This window comes from Nothobranchius furzeri, chromosome 18 (genome assembly GCF_043380555.1).
Source record: "Nothobranchius furzeri strain GRZ-AD chromosome 18, NfurGRZ-RIMD1, whole genome shotgun sequence".
Taxonomy (NCBI): domain Eukaryota; kingdom Metazoa; phylum Chordata; class Actinopteri; order Cyprinodontiformes; family Nothobranchiidae; genus Nothobranchius; species Nothobranchius furzeri.
This window is the reverse complement of record NC_091758.1, coordinates 23054983-23072785: the sequence shown is the minus strand read 5'-3', so window position 1 is coordinate 23072785 and position 17803 is coordinate 23054983. Positions and strand designations below refer to the sequence as shown.

Genomic DNA, 17803 nt, shown 5'->3' with positions numbered 1-17803 from the left:
AAATAAACTTGAATTGAATTGAATTGAACTATTATTCAACTTTAATAAAGTGTTCATCTTTTCACCACAGAAGAGGTAAGAATCAGAGGTCCTGTTTTTGCCCCTGAAGTCAAACACACTTAAATAATAAGTCTTCAAAGATGTTTTCTAGAGCCAATTGTCAGCATCTTCTCAGAATATGAATGTAGCATAATTTAAGTATTATTCGGCAAAAGGCTCATCAAGCAGGAATCAAAATAGACACCTAATTCACTCTAACACTGTCAGTTTCTGACAGCTTAGCCTACATATGTGTTTATGTGTTTGCTTTTCAGAAGAAAAAGAGCTTGTTGGATTAGATGATTTGTTGGCTCAATACAACACTATCACAGTTATTTTTGAGAGGGTTGCTGGGAGTGTACAACCAAAAAAGAACGGGGTTGTTAATGTGAAACTAAACTCCGATAGCATTCACAGCTGCGTTTTACTCAGCGGGGAAATAAAAATTATACAGCGTGTGGGCTGCTTGTAAACAAGTAAATGTGTAACCTGCTGTTGCTCCACTATGTAAAACACAAAAACAACTACAAAATTTAAAAATGGTGTTCGTGACACAGACGGCAAACCCTAAAAATGCTACAGTTTTGGAAAAGAGAAAGAAAAACTCATATCTTTGATGACAGAATATGTTTCAGAGAAAATACAAAACGTGAAATAAAGTATGTTTTAAAAAAATAAGTCAAATTAATATTTTAAGGTGTGGTTTACTAATTTATTCAATATATTTGCAGTGTTCTCTTAACCTTATGAGTCAATGAAAAAAAATCTATGGTGCTCCTGTTCTGAGATGCATTAGTTTGCTGGTGCAGAGGTGGGCTGAAAACAGCAGGATTACTCATTATTATTAATGATATGCACACACCTTGCTAATGATTGGCTAACAGAAAGCGTTCAGCCATGTTGCAAAGTTACTATCACTAGGGGTGTTTCTCCTTGATGTCTTGGTCCCGCCCAGGTTGCCTAGGTGATACGTCATCAGGAACCACCAAGGCGTGTTCCAATGTGTATGTTCTACTGAGGCATGTGTCCTCCATTTTTTAGCTGTTTAGCTAGCTGAGCAAGATACACAGGAGTTGTCTTGTAGCCTAGCCCTGGTCAAACATTTCCCAGAATACACTGTGGTATTTTCAAAAGGATGGCTGATCAGAAGCCGGCAGCTGCTTCGGTGCAAATTTCAAGTTTGAATGTAAGTCAACTAATCGTAGCTATCGGGCTGATATCTAAAATATATATATTTTTTATGTCCAAAGAAGTTAACTATGGTTGGTTAGTAGCTTAGTAGTTGCAGCTTCGGTTGCTAACGGGTAGTAACTCGCTTACATATTTAATTTAACAAATACAGTATATACACAATTTAAAAAGTAAAAGGCTTGTTATATATTTATACTGAAACTAACACGTATAAAATATAACATTATCTCCCATGTCACGTGACGTTACGTGACCAAACTGCATTTTTGGTTATTTTTTGAAACACAGAAAAGCTTTCTTAATTGCCTTGCTGACGGTTTTGTTTACCGGCTGTAAACTTCCTCAGAGCTGACGCTGATGGTGAAGAGAGAGCGGGCAGCAGAGGGCGACAACATCCTCTGCTGCCCTCAGATAAACGGAGTAGGAAGTGACGCCACAATCAGTGTCAGCTCTGAGGAAGTTTACAGCCGGTAAACGAAACCGTCAGCAAGGCAATAAAGAAACCTTGTCTGTGTTTTTAAAAAGAACCAAAAATGCAGTTTGAAACTAAACACAGCAAGAACATCCCAAAGACGTTACGTGACCGCCGCTTCTGCGGCTTGTTTGAAGTAATGGCTCAAGAAAATAACTTATATTTCGTAAATAATGACGCCTCAATTGTGTCTTATATTGTACCTACCGTAAATCCTCTAATATTAGCCTGTATTTAATTAGCTGCCGGGTATCATATTTTGGCCGGTGTCGGAGTCGGCGGAGGTGAATAATGGCCATTTTTTTTATTGTGGCCGGTTGGAATGTGGTAACAAGCAAGTACGGGGGGCGGTTGTGTCGACTGTCTCACTTTTGATTTGCTAGTGATAGACCGCGAGGGTAACTTTAACCGTGCGAAGACGAAGAGGAGGCGAAAATTTGATATCAAGTTCAAAGAGAACGTTCTGATTATGCTGCAGAACACTCTGGGGAGCAGTAGGGTTGTATGAACTAGTCACTAGTCGACTTCACCGCTCTATAGTTACTTTTTATGCCTGTCATCGACTAGTCGCTGTCACGTGATAATGACCGGCAAGATGCAGTCCACGGAAAAGACAGCAGTCTGCTGTCAGCAGGTGACAAGCTCCTGCGCGTCGGGAGGCAACGCGCTGTGCCAGACCGTCGGTACTGACACCCGCCATAAAACGTACATTTAACCAAATTGTGACGTTTACCCTCTTGATATTTAACATTCCCCTCACCCCCATCCTAACCTTAACCAGCTGCGCATGCAAAGCTCTGATTGTTGACGCGCTCCAGACATCTGCGTCCTGAGCACGGCCACAGTAACATTATCAAATCAGGTGTCGCCACCTCAAAAACAAATTTAACACGCGATCGTTCATGTCGGCTCATTTCCTTTAATGTTTTCTGTCTTTTATTCTTTTATTTGTGCCTGATGCGTTTCGCTGCTGCGGACCAGGGCGCATTACCTGTTTTGTCCTCGGTGACGCACCTAACTGATACGGCCGGCAAGCACTCCGCTGTTTTTGCGGTCAGTAGATCTTTTAGAACTGCAGTTCAAAGGTAACTCATGAGGTGAATATATATGAACCCAGGTAGCAGTTTTTCTTTAGGATTGAGAGGAAATGCAGGAAGATAATAAACAGAGACAGGACAGAAAAATAGTCAAATAAAAACAAGTCAGTTTTTGTACCTGGTGGTTGCAACAGACACCATTGAAGGTAATCAGAAGTGAGGAACAGAAAATGAAATAATTATTTTAATGTTTAGAGCAGCAGGAACTCTGAGAGGCTGCAGGTGCATCAGTGAGTTTGTGGCCGCTGCGCGCGCGGGGGGGGGGGGGGGGGCTGAAGCAGAAACTACCGTTGTTAAAAGAAATGTGTTTAACTTTGAAAATGTGGGCGCAATTTTAATTGTCAAAAACTCCAGCGAACCATTAGTTCATTTTGCTCAAATAGAAATTGAGGCCTGCCTCTAATTCTGGCCCTCCTTCCAGTAAAGGCCTGGAGCTTGATGAGCTTGAGTCAAATACAGGCCCGGGCCTGTATTAGAGGATTTACTGTATCTTTGTTTTGAGAGGTGCAACATAGTCTTTTAAAACACGTTAAAAGTGTGCTAAAAGAGGAGATAAATACATGAATAAAATTTAAAGTTCATGTTTGGACGCCAACCTTCACAGTTTGGAGATTCACGCTCTGAGGTGAGGAGATACAGTTAGTTCTAGTAACACCTGGGCGCCCAAGGCGTATTCTGACAGGATGCGTAAGGATTCCAGTTGGATGATTGGAAGATTATTTAGAAAGATTGGAATGAACAAACTGATTTCAGTGGTTAAGGGTTAAATGAGTGAGTGAACCCACTACCAAGGATGAACTCTGCTAACTTTAAAAATCTGCTGCTCTAAATAAGCATGACATTCAGAGAGGAACTCTAAGATGGACACGAATAAAGGGACTGTGATGTAGGGGTGAAGTAGGACAGGGCCAACGTTAGCAGCTCTCATACGGTTTGGATTTCATTTGGCTTTTATGTGACAGGTTAGAGCACAGTCTCAGAGGTTTGCCATGAAAACATCAAGATAACTCACATACTGATGACATCTAGAAATAATTTTATATTTCAAAATAAAGAATAATTTTAATCACATTTGAAACGTACTTTCCTGGAAAAACCTCATCCAATCAATGTGTACCTCCTGTTCTCACTGAATGGATCAAAACCCCTCCATCAAACTCTGTGTGTGTGTGTGTGTGTGTGTGTGTGTGTGTGTATGTGGTTGTGTGTGTGCGTACACACGAGCATACACGCGGGCGTGCTCTGAGCTGGCATTGTGATTTTGGACTACTTATGTAGCTATACACTGACAAAAAAGTAACTAAGTAACTTTTACTTTGAGAACATTTTATGTTACGATACTTTTTACTTTTACTTGAGTAAAAATGTAGATGAAAATTTGTTCTTGAGTAAAAACATCATCGACGTATTGGTACTCGTACTTAAGTAGAAACTTTTAGTGCTCTTTCCACCTCTGGTTACATGTTACAAAGCCACCAATATTTTTCGACAACTGGGCATCGTTTAATTCATTTTCATCAACATTTCAATAGATGTCTTCCGAGATTAATGGTAAAACTGCACTTTGTCACTTGAAGGGGGTAGAAATTTGCTGCACAAGTGAAAAAATTACATGATTAGTCGACAGAATTAGTCATGCTCATTAATAATCATCATATGTAAACGCCTCAACTCTGATTGGCTAACAGCAATGTGACTTTTCTTCTGCATTTGTTACCAAACTCAGAATAAAACCTTTATTCTAGGATTAAAATTGCAACACTGGTGTATTAACCCTTTTAAACCATGATTTTTTTAAACAATTTTTTCATTCGTCTTTAGGTGTGAATGAAACAAATTTCAACAAATATTTTTTGTAAAATTTTATAATGTACAAATAATTTATTACATGTCCACCTCAGCGGACAACGTGCATTCAGAACATGAAAAATGTTGGCTTGGCTTACTGAAGTCCAAATGGAGGGGCTCAAATGCAATAAAGTCTTCAACAGCTGTGCTTAATAGCAAAAACAAATGCATAACAAATTTGAGTACCTGTCCACTGTAGTGACCATTATGCATCAAAGGGTTAAGCCAACAAATCCAAACCCGATCACTTCAACAACATGGAAGGGCTAATGCTAATATTTAGCTTCTTCTAACAGATATGTGCACTGGCTGTAAAATCAGTGCAGCCCTCCATGGTCACAAGCCAAGGTAGGCAAAGCCAAATTTTTCCCTGTGACGTAGAAGAGACTGGCTTTGCCTGACTCACTTGTTTTCCTGTCGATATCCTTTCTGCGGCGAATGCAGGCGATAGGGGTTGAAAATCGTATTTTAAAAAGAATACGTATTACACGGTTGCTCATTGAGCAAGAAATGAAATTGTTAACATTACTGTGTGTTAGCCCTGCCGTGGCAGCTGCTACCCAGCTCCACATTACCCCCGAGAAAATAAATTGGGTGTTGCTAATGGATGTCTTAATATGTTACATCAAATACTAAATCTGAACTTTACTAGGAAGGCACTGACTTGCCATGCCCTACACACAGTCTGCAAAAGCATCATAGTTTGGCTCTGACTCAGCACCCAGTGGTTCAGAGAGTTGCTGAAGGACATTTTAACAGGTCACAGGCTGCTAATGAACAAAACTGTTAACTGACACATTGCCTCTTGCAAAGATCAAGCCTGTGACCTTTCAGCTATGGGACAGTCTTTCACCTTCCACTTAAAGTGTTTTTGCAGCCCACTTTATGGGCAAAATGTGATTGTGCATTTTAAAAATGAAGCAACAACAACTTGCTCTCTGGCAGAAAGGACAAGCGTAATTTGAGGAAATGACACCGCTGCTTGAATATTTCAAAAACAAGCATAAGTTGACATGATGATAAAATCTGGAACACTGTGTTGCTCGATAAAAAACAAAGACGTCAGAAAAGAAATTCATTATTCAGCTCTGTTGTGGTTAGATGTTTGTGCCAATGAGACCGCGGGTGTGACACAGCCTGTCAAAGCTGACACCTGCAAGAGGAATGCTGTTAATGCAAAGGTACATTTAATAACTTCATTTATTTATGTCAACAAATCATTAGAAAAATGACATACTTGTTTTATACTGGAAGGATGTTTTTAATAATATGTTCCATATTTAAGATAAAAAAAGACTTCTTAAACTTTAAAGGCTACATCTTTATATCTTCCTCTACGTTTTTACCTCAGCATCACCCTCGAGCAGTTCCCTTCCTCATCTCTACACTTACCCTTTCGACCTTATCTTACATTTTCTTTTGTCAGTCCTCTGATTACCTCCATTTTTAACACCTCGGTACCACTTACTGGCCCTTTTCCATCTACCATCGTGCTTTTACCTTCATCTCGGACTACTTTTGGGAGTTAACCTCTAACCATTCCAATTCTTCCTACCTTCATCCATCCCCCTCATATCCCCTTTCTTTCCTTGTATGTGCATTATCCGCCTGCACCTCTCTACTTTATCACCGCCTCACCTCTTAACCTCAACCCTATCCATCTTTTCACTGCTGTGATAATTTCCTTTTCTTTTAACTTTCCTTTGCTATTTGTGCTGGGCATCTCCTCTCCTCTCTCTTTTGCAACGCACTCTGCGTGGTGCCAGCCTGCTACAGAAATAAAACTAACTGTACCTTGGTGGCAACAGTGCGTCCAAACAGTATTGCGTAGCAGAGATTGAGGGCAGATGAGTAGGAGAAGACACGCAGCCTGTTCCTGCCATGGGGGGTCATCCCGAAGGGGCTGTTCCACTCATACAAGGTGAGAAAGAGTGCAGTGAGATGAAGAGTGACAAAAATTCCCACCCACATGGACCAATGGAGAGGCCACATGAAGGCTCCAATAGGGGCTGCGGTGTCGTGGCTTCGAACCTGAAAATCCAAACAAAGTTAATGAGATGATCTGAATGAACTCATTTGAATACATTTTGTTTATTTAATGCAAAACTGTGTAAACAACTCTTGATAGAATATCTCTTAATATTGATCACATCTTGTGCTGTTTACACTGTTTGCTCAGGGCAAAACATTATCCTGCATCATTTAAATCATGATTTTCTCACATTCACATTGAGTCCTTTTTCATTGTACTTCTTAAAGCAAGTTCAGTTTAAACTTTTTAAATGGGCATGCCAAATTTAAACATTTGCAAATAAAATTAACAAAAGCAGGATCTCTTGCCTCATACCAAAAGTCATGCAAAGAGACACTAAAGGCTGGCTGTGCCACATCTTCAAGCCCCTTTCATAAAACACTTTTGGAAATGACTGAAGTGTGAAATGACCAAAGTGGTGTTGGGGTTGACCCAACACTCATAGTCCTTTATACTGCTTTGGGAGGACGTCCCAGGGCCAAGATGGTGGCTGTTATCACGTTATTGACTTTGTAATGTCAGTTTCACATGTGTAAGCAGTGCACTGCAGAACATGGCCTGTTATGATGTTGCAGATGAATGACTAAAGGTCATTTCATTGGTGTGAAAAAGAGAACATACATTAACAAAGGCGTCCAGAGAAGGAATGTCGTATTTGTTGTGCTTGCAACTTTGCAATAAACTGATAATGTAATGTTAATGCTAATTTGTAGCCATATATGTGAAGATTTAGTCATGGAATATTTCTGGAAAGTTGTCACAAGGTGACCGATAATGGAGACTTGAAAACATAATTTATTATTATAAAAATAAATCACAATAAGCACCTTTGAGAATTATTTAAACTTAATGCTGAAACATCCATTCATGTAGAACAGTCATGCATTACAGCTGTATGTTGGGAATCAATATGAATTTTTTGTGGTTCTTCTAACACAGAGTAAGAGGAGCTTGTTTTTACCTTAGCCGACATGTTTCGACATCTATTGCCGCCTTCGTCAAAGCTTTCTCCGATGTTAGTGGCTTCGTTACTGTTTATCTGCTGACAGCAGAGGACAATATCGCCCTCTATTGCCTGCTCCTTCTCTATTGATCACCATGTTCCATGAGTCCTTCATTCCTGTTCATGGTCCTGGATCCACAGCCTATCTTGATCACTTCTTTGACCCATCTTTTGAATATATGTTGCTCTGTGTTTATGATCCTTGTGCTGTCCCAGTCTATTATGCAATTTTTTTCCATGTACAGTGGTCTGTCATAGCAGATTTTTTTAATTGCGCTTTCTGCTTCTTGTTTTGCTGCTTTTTGCAGATGATGTGGTCCTATAGTCTTCATCAGAACGTGATCTTCAGCTTTCGCTGGAGCGGTTCGCAGCCGAGGGTGAAGCAGCTGGGATGAGGATCAGCTCCTCTAAATCTGAGACCATGGTCTTGATTCGAAAAGGGTAGAATGCCTCCTCCGGGTCAGGGATGAGGTCCTGCCCCAAGTGGAGGAGTTTAAGTATCTCGGGGTCTTGATCACGAGTGAGGGAAAACTGGAGAGTGAGATCGAGCAGATTGGCAGATTGGTGCTGCATCTGCAGTGATGCGGGCGTTGTACCGGTCTGTCGTGGTGAAGAGAGAGCTGAGTCAGAAGGTGAAGCTCTCGATTTACCGGTTGATCTACGTTCCTACCCTCACCTATGGTCCTGAGCTTTGGGTAGTGACCGAAAGAACGAGATCGCGGATACAAGCGGCCGAAATGAGTTTTCTCCAAAGAGTGGCTGGGCTCTCGCTTAGAGATAGGGTGAGAAGCTCGGTCATTCGGGAGGGGCTCAGAGTAGACCCGCTGCTCCTCCACATCGAGAGGAGCCAGTTGAGGTGGCTCGGGCATCTGGTCAGGATGCCTCCTGGACGCCTCCCTGGTGAGGTTTTCCGGGCACATCCAACCGAGAGGAGACCTAAAGGCAGACCCAGGACATGGTGGAGGGACTATGTCTCTCACCTGGCCAGGGATCGCCTTGGGATTCCACTGGAGGAGCTGGCCCAAGTGGCTTGGGAGAGGGAAGTCTGGGCCTCTCGCCTTAGGCCGCTGCTTCCAGCGACCCGACTCCGGATAAGCGGATGTAAATGGATGGATGGATGGTTTTGCTGCTCTTGTGTGCCTTCGACATGTTTCCTTTAAAAGATGGATCAATGAAGTGATTGGGATAAGGAGATGCGTATCCAAGACCACGAACAGGGACAAAGGAGTTCACACACTCATGGGAGATAGTGATCATTGGAGAAGGTGTGGGCAGAAGTGGGCAATATTGTCCTCTGCTTCCTGCAGGTAAATGGAAGTGATGCCACCAACATCGGAATAACTCTGACGAAGTAGCAGGATACATCAAAACATGTCAGTTAAGGCAAAAACAAGCTCCTCTTACTGTGTTAGACGAAGAACAACAAGAAATGAATTCTGATAGGAAACACGAAACAAACGTAGCAAAAATTGGGAATCAATGCTCAACCAAGATTGGCTGACCAGTACTGGCCAGGGAAAGAACTAAAGATGAAGTAATTTTTACAGTCCTTCTCGTGTGACAGTTGTAAAAAAACAAACAAATGTGACAAATCATTTGAAATAGTATATTTTTTGTTAAAGCTGTGTGTTTTCATTATGCCATTTGTCTAATGACCTTATTTGCAATGATTTTATAGTTCAATAAGCAATAGCTTGGGTCACACGTACTGTATATACCAGGTTTATTTTGTGGGTTGAGAGCTATAAGATGAAGGAACCTCTATAAAGTCAATGATCAATCAAACGTTATATAAAAATAACAAAAATACCTATCAAGCTTTTAAAACATAGCCTGGCCTGCCAGACTTGTCCTCTGTTTATTTCTACACATAGAGCTAGTCTGGTTACTCACAGGCAGAGAGGCACATGAGGGGCGGGACTAGCCAGTGGTGGCTCCAGAAATGTTTTTCTGCAGGTGCTATGAAGGAGCTAGTCTTGTTATTGAGGGTGCTATGAGGGAAGTGGTCATGCGTATACCTATTGTTCTCTAAAACACCTTCTACACTAGCAGATACACATGCGTGCACAAAACCTCAACAACACCTGAAACAATCATTAATATGCATCATAAACATCTGAACAATCACTGACTTTTCCATGAAACCATAAACACATACAGCCACACAGAAAACCATCTATAGTGTTGCAAGGTTAGCTAACGTTAGTGTTAGCATTTCCAGCGGCAAAACCCTCGACTGCTGCGGCGGTTGAGGGTTGACTCTCTTCCTCTCTTCCTCTTTGACTCTAGTTCTTTAGCTGCAGTCAAAAACAGTGCCATCTGGCTACGGCACAAACATCGTTCTTTAGAAGAAAGGTTTTTAGCGGTTCTACTTTTTGTGTTTTTAAAGTCATGTTCAAGTAATTTAGAACAGAGGAAAGAGCCGCAGCAAACCCTGTTTCAGATGTTGTCATCGTTGTTTATGAGAAACTCAGCGTTGTGGTGTGTGGCGTACGCTGCTCAGCGCTGATTGGCTCGGTTACAATTCTCAGGGGGTGGGGGTTATTTGAATAGGAGAGTTCCCAGACCCAATGCTTCCCATAAGGAAGCATTGGGTCTGGCTGATCAATGAGTTGTAAATCATGAAGCATGTTATCTGTAATCAGTTCCAAAAAGAAAGTTAAACAACAAAAGCTCTTTTTGTATGTAAAGGCAATACATTGATTATTGTTGTAACACTGCCGTTCATCCTGAATACCTCATAACTAGGGATGTTCGATATTGGCCTGCCATTATTATCGGCGGATATCGGCATTAAAATAATCAGTATTGTTTTTCAGTCTTTTAATGACACAATGTTTATATACCATAGGAACCAGGGCTAGTAAGCACAAAACGTATATTTTTCCCTCTGAGTAGTGAGTGACAGAAAATAACTGACAAACACTGATATTGGTACAAGAAATTATTGAAAATGAGACATATTGTTAGAAATTTGTAGGACGCTTTTTGGGCAATTGATATGTTTTAAGATAGACATTATTTATCTTACTGTGATAAAAACATCAAACTCAAAAACTCCACATAAAGTAATTTTACCAGAATGCCAAGGCTGGTGGAGTAGAAGGGTGAGGTAAAATCAATGACTCTGCTCCTGGCAGAGTTGATGGAGAAAGAGGTGACGGCCATGTCAGCAATTCCACTCAGCAGGTCCCCCACGAGCCCAGTCCAGCGTCCAGTCCCACTCAGAGCCCCGTACTTTCCGTCTCCCACAATATAAAGGTCAAAGGTAAAGCCCATGTCTTCTGCAAGTTTCTCCAGCAAGTCGATGCAGTACCCGTAGCAGCATTTTCTCAGGTCCTCCGGCATGTCTAGAAGAAAGAAAAAGTGATGATGATGTAAAACTTACTCATGTTGGCAGTCGTGTTCAGGTTTTAAGCTTGGGGTTGTACATCTGAGAATCAGTGCACAAAAATGAGTCATTAAAAAAGCTGATGGATCATCAAAGGACACCTCAGCTTGAACATTTTAATGACCCATGTGCCATGGTTTGGACTACATTTATTAGTATTACACAGTAGGATACAGGGTTTAAAAAATGAACAATCCCAAAGCACGCCCAGGAAAATCAGACAGCTGGCTGTGTGAAATACTTCTGTCATTTTAAGTTGTTTGGCAAACCTTTTCTGTAGTGTCAGTTAATTGGAAATACCAGTGTGCCAGTTCATTCTGCTTGGCACTACTGTTTCCATTTATGAAACTGTATAATGGTCAGGCATATGAAAAATTTCATGAGAATTTTTACTGCAAAGACAGAATTAGCTAAAATAAGTCTTGGTTTAGGAAAAGCTGTTTTCCACTAGCAATCTCTAGATTAAGGCAGGAATTTAGTGCAAAACTGTAGAAGCTTAGTTGCTTAATAGTCTACCAACTTAACAAAAACTTGCACCTGATGTTATTTTCATTCAGCAGTCTTCATCTTTTATTGATTTAATGCCTTTCATGTGCTTCATCCATAAAACATAGATGCAGCCGTAGTGATGAGCCTTGACATTGAATTCCAAATATTTTTGAACTACTCTGATCATTTTTTATTGATAACATTTCAAAAATCCATCTCAATCTTGAGTCACTGTGGAGAGGCTGTCCGTCTCACTCTCAATTTTACAATTTTACATATATTGGTCTAAAATGTCATATATCAGTTTGTGAGAGTTGTCACCGGCACATTTTCTGAGTGCTTTACATTGTGCAACATAACTGCTTAAAACTCCATTAACTCTCAGAAGTCTCTTTCATAAGACAATGGTGCCACCTCAGCATTACAAAGCTGGTGGCATTTAGTCGTTCAGAAGTGTCAGCCTGTGGCGGTAAGGTGGTGCGATCATTCGTTTTCAGTGTTGGACAAGATACTTCAAAACTGTAATGCATTATTTATTACTTGTTACCCTCATTTTAAAGTAATTCAGTACATTACAATATTACTGATTTAAAAATGTAAGGCATTACACTACTTTTGCATTACTTAAAGTTACTTTCACCAATACAACTTCAGTATGAATCTAGTAATCTGACGCTCAATGAGCTCATGACATACATGTGGAAGGTGATGTGGTGTCTGAGCTAGGATTGCTGTTAAAAACAGTCAGATATGATAACAGTGCTTTAAAATGATTGTTTATTAAATAAAAGCAACAACAATCTGCACTCTCAGCACGCTGCCATCTTATAGGGCCATCTGAGCAGGGAGTGAGGTGGTGGTATTTGCCTTGGTCCCCAAATGCCTTGATACGGCCCTGGATGTGGGACTGACTTCTGGGGTGATCTGATTCGATCACATGTATAAATATTAAATGCCTACATATTTTTGCTTTTCACTGGTAAAAATGTGTATTGGGGATAAATCTACCTACTTTTTTCTTTTCAAGCACTTTGTTTTGTTTTCTTGATTTTATTTGAATAATTTCCGGCCCTTTCTCTCTCTAACCTTCCTGCATGCTGCATGTTTTCTCCGTCATCCAGAAAAACTGTTTCCTAGATTTCCTACCTTCTAACTAATCAGCCAAAGGGATCTACCGAACACATAAAAAAAAAAGCTTAATATGTGCTGCGCTGCAGCAGCAATGAGTTGAAATCACCGGGGCACAGATTATGAACTCAGCTGAAAAGTACATGAAGTACCAGAGATTATGAACTGATATAAACGATCGCAAACAAATTATTTTGTTTTGGTGGAGCGATTTTGTGAATATAACAGCGGCCGCATGCAGAACACAGCTGAGTATTTGAGCCATTACCGCTGCGTCCTCTCTGCTCATAGAATGCTCGCAAAGCTGAGTCCATAAATGACGTCATATATGTGGATACTGGATCTTTTTTCAGGCTTCCCACAATTAGAATTTTTAGGAAACCCACATCTTGATTCTGGGTTTAAAAATGCTTTGTAATTACCGCGTTACTGACAATTGTACCGAGTAAATATTACCATTTTCTTTCCCTGTAATGTCTTACATTACCACATTACAGCAAAAAGCAATGCATTACAGTAATTAATTATTTTTGTGCCGCATTACTCCCAACACTGTTCGTTTTGCACAAAAGATTACTCAATGGTGGTTTAAGGGGGTTGTGGGAGCGATCTCGGCTAGCCTGACCAGCCAGCCCCATGCTTCCTTATGGGAAGCATTGGGTCTGCAAACTCAGAGGATGAGTCTGGCAGGCCAGGCTACGTCTCGGCCACCTCTATCATAGACATCCTTTAAGCTTGGATGTAGCTTGTTTTTGTGGCGATTGAAGCGATGCTGCTTAAGTCTTTCTACAAGTCGTTCCAAAGATGTCTATTCCTCACAGTCCTCGTAAACTTCCCTAAGATCTGTGCGTTAGCGCTAGAGCTGAAACAACTAATCGATTTAATCGATTATAATCGATTATTAAAATAGTTAACAACTTTTTTAGTCATCGATTAGTTGTTTAATAATCATATTTTACCGCATAAAGTCTATTTTTTACCACAATCTGACATCGGTTACAATCTGTTAAATTTGCCGCCAGTGTGTGGCAGTAATGAGCCACTGATCTACCAGTGGGGCCGTAGAAGAAGAAATTAGCCAATAAGTGCCCTCGGTTTTCATGACGTATCACGTTACTGACGCGCATCTTGCTGTGAGAGATGGCGGATCAACAACAAATACGGAAGAAAATAGAAGCGACAAAACAAGAGAAACCCCGGACAAAAACCTCACGAGTATGGGAGCACTTCACTAGATGCCTTGAAAAGACCGGTGACCTACAAAATATGCAAAAACCATGGCACGACAGAAGCACGACGTCCCTAAGTGAACATTTGAGACGAAAACGTGGGGGCTGATGCAGCAGAGGAATGTCCGGTAAGTAACAGAAAATAAACAAGCTAACGCAGATCACATTTGGGACTTAGTGTTAGCTGAGTTCGTTATAGTGGATGTTAAACATGTTTTTTTTTTTTTTTGCCGCGTCAGTCTACGGTGTTCTACTTCTGATTGACTAGATGCAATCGTGAATCTCCTCCGTGTTGTGAATCATGCGCTTGCCAAATTTAGCACGTCTGTTTATAAGAATGTTCTCGTTAAGAGAAAAACGGCACAAACCCATAACTATGTTCCTCATTCAAAAAAGGACAACTCCGCGGAGAAAAATATACAGACGAGCTGTGTCCAGGTGAATATAACGCAGCATAGTTGTACGCTTTCAATTTTTAAATACAGGAGAAATTCAGAAAGTCCTTTTTTTAATTATTAAAAGGCTGTTTTACTATCTAACGCTGTAAAACGCCTCACAACACATTTTTGTCAAAATAAATGATCACTGTATATTGTTAATTAATTCAAATAATGTAATATTGATTTAGTGTTGTAGTGTGTGTGCTGCTTTATTTTATATGTGTACTTAATTCAGTTTATTTGTGTTTCTTATGCAGAAAAAAACAAGCAACGATGGACAACTACATGGGGAACAAGACACTCACCCCCAGCAATGCATACCACTTACAAACTCTATTCCAGATTCTACATTATTTTTTATGGAATTTACCTCTTATATTTTGATGCCAAAAAATTATTCTGGACTGATATTTTGCACTGTTTAGCTCATTTTACACTGCTGACTGTGGTCATGTGCAATAAAATAGATTGCAGTCAACTGCACAATTCTCTTATGTTTTTTCTTTTTCTTAACTGAAATGTATTCATCACTTGTATAGGTTAAATAGCTAAACAATAACAAACCGATTAATCGATTAATCGAAAAAATAATCGACAGATTAATCGATTATGAAAATAATCGTTAGTTGCAGCCCTAGTTAGCGCTAATGGCCAGAAGCTCCCGGACCTTTGCATCGCTCCAGTTTGCCATCTCTGCTGAAGATGTTTTCAGGAGGAAAATTGACTGCCCATGTTTACATTCATTTTCAATATTGTTGAAAATGATTAACAAGATTAACAAAAAAAAGAAAAACGAAAGATTAATATAATCAACATCTGTTGCATGAAGGCATGATCTTCATTCAGAAATGACTAGATCTGCCACAACAGCGTGTCTTATGAAAGAGGTTAGAGTCAACCACGTCCATCAGCTAAATATCCACATGACAGACTTTAATGGATGAACACCTACAACCAACTAACTTTGCAAGTCTTTTGCAGCATACCAGTACATCAACATTGTTTGAAGCAGACAAATGCCAAAACTCACCAAATCCATCCCAGTCTACTGTTGAGGAGTTGGGATTGTGAAGCCGGTTGAAGAGCCCGTTGATTATGTCAGAACGGTTGGTTTTAGGATCCAGACAGAGTTGACCTGCAGGACATGTTCCATCTTTATCTACCTCCCGTGTGAAAACAAATGGGTGTTCCACTAATGTCACCACTCTAAGGCGATGTCCCTCAACAGAAAGTCCTGGCCTCCAACGGCTTCCTATGTAACCATCACTTTGGCCATCCCCTCCTCTCACGCCAGCTCCCAGACCTTGTCCCTGGCTACTTCCAAGCCCTCCCACCAGTCCTAGGACACCCCCTTCTAACTCCAGTCGGCCTCTGGTCCACTGTCCTACTGTCACCCAGGCTGGCTGGCCCAGAGCTCCTCTTTTTAGACTCCATACATGGAACAGCTGGGATGAGAGGATTCTAGAGACATCAGCATTAACTTTGATCAATCCGGTGGAACCACTGAAGGAAGTGTTGGATAGAAACCTTAAAGGACAGAAAAATACAGACTGTCAGCCAAGAACAACAAGATGTGACAGTCTCAAGATGCTTCCAGCTGTGTTGCAGTGTATGTGTAGTAATCTAGCCTCGAAATAGTAACTGACACTTGATTGAGAAAACCCACAATAGTAACAAAAGATGCTGCAGATGAGCACAGACTCGCTGAAGCATTTGAGGAAGTCTGGTCTCAGATGGGTAATTGCATCTCCCAGACAGTCATAATTAAAAGTTAATGCAATGCAATGGGGGTCTCCTTCTATCTGCCAGTCCATACAAGCAGTCATTGCTATTCACCTCACTCATCTGGTGGTCCTGCACTGGTCCTTAAAGTGGAATACATAAGAAAGAGCAACTCTCATTCTTACATATCTCTTTCCCCTTAAGCCAAACAGGGATTAAGTTAGTTCATGTCGTAGCATTTGATCATGTAGCAGTTGTCAGAATGTGTCATGTACAAGTGTTTTTTTTAAATCTTGATTAGTGAGAGGTTGCTGTAAAGCGGGTTGCAAAACAGTAGACTGGTTGTTTAAATGTTAAAGTATGCAGGGATCACAGTGTCTGGAGTGAGTGCAGAACTTTGTTGTGGATCTCATGGTCAAGACATCAAACGGGATGTTTTTTTTATTTTTCTGGTAATAAAAGACGGGAGCTTGAACTGGAACCCTCTATGAAAACAAAAAAGAGTCTGTGCTCACTGCTCTTTTGTCTCTCTCTCTCTCTCTCTCTTTCTCTCTCTCTCTCTCTCTCTCTCTCTCTCTCTCTCTCTCTCTCTCTCTCCTTTGCTCACAAATCCAAATAATTACAATTTAATAAATTGGTGAGCATGGATTGCAACGACTGCTGGAGACTTTTCTTCATTAATTACCGAATTTGCAAAGGATGATAAAACTACTAAATTGATCATGTGGGTCATTAACTTCCCCTCTGAGCCGTGTTTTAAGCGTTTGTGAGTTCTGCTTGAATTTTGCTCACCGTCTTGAATCCTCACATGCAAATTAGTGTTAGCATCTCCATAATTCTACAAAACCTTGATTAAAAACAACCCATCACCCTCCACATTAAGATTATGTTTTGTCATTAGATGCTCTCTCTGTCTCTGTGGCCATGGAGCTCAAGTGTGGGCCTTGCCTTAAGCTGAAATGGCTCATGGTAATAGCACAGCTGAATCATCATATCTAACAGAGAGTAGATTCATCAAGCTAACACACTCTAGACTTTTACTGTAATAGGCCTGGCTGGCCAAAAATAAAGAAATAACCACACACTGTAATTCACCAGACAGCTCTTATCTTATCAGGAAAACTTATTTCTCACAGTTTGTGACATGTTAGATAAGAACATTCAATATTACAGAATTCAAAAGAAGGGGGTGCAACAAACTCAAAACCATCTCTTTGTTTTGGGTCCTGCAGGTTGTTATGTTGCATCAGGCCGAAGGCAGTATTTAAGAATGATTGTCGATGTCTGCACAGCTTGATAAGTCAGCCAGCGGTGTCAGAGAGGGATGGCTTCCTCCGACTAACACCTGGTCCCAGTTCCAACGACTAGGCTGAATGTCAGCAGAGTGGCCAGTAAGTGATGACTCTATAAGAGAGACCCAGGCATGCTCTTATCATTCCATCTCCTTTAGTTTGGAGGAAAGTTTACTCCCCTTGTCTTTGACTATGCGTCAGGCATGATACAAGACTAGCTTGTTTCATCTGTTTTAATCTCTTCTGCGGGGAGGGAATCAGTGTGGCAGCCATGTTGAGTGAGATGGAACTGACTGGCAGATCTCACTTTGATAACAATGGCCCTTTATCTGTTTCCCTCCCTTCTCCTCCTCCCTTTCCCTCACAAGCTTTTGTTTGACGTTATTCCTATTTCCCTTCCTTCCTCTGTATTTCATCTATCTGTTTGCTT

The 17803-nt window shown here is 40.8% G+C and overlaps 1 protein-coding gene and 1 long non-coding RNA gene across 2 annotated transcripts in view; one reads left to right on the top strand and one right to left on the bottom strand.

Annotated features, from left to right (window-relative positions):
• Positions 1–17803, bottom strand: part of grin3ba (glutamate receptor, ionotropic, N-methyl-D-aspartate 3Ba) — a 176127-nt gene that overhangs the window by 49097 nt on the left and 109227 nt on the right. Inside the window, exons 3-5 of the mRNA XM_015969647.3 lie at positions 15390–15886; positions 10761–11032; positions 6442–6678 (exon numbers count right to left, since the gene is read on the bottom strand). Of these exons, the coding sequence (XP_015825133.3) occupies positions 6442–6678; positions 10761–11032; positions 15390–15886 (1006 nt within the window). The remainder of the gene's footprint in view (positions 1–6441; positions 6679–10760; positions 11033–15389; positions 15887–17803) is intronic.
• LOC139063889 (uncharacterized) lies at positions 12911–14845 on the top strand. The gene is made up of 2 exons (XR_011517190.1): positions 12911–14047; positions 14617–14845. It is a non-coding gene; the product is annotated as an uncharacterized lncRNA (long non-coding RNA).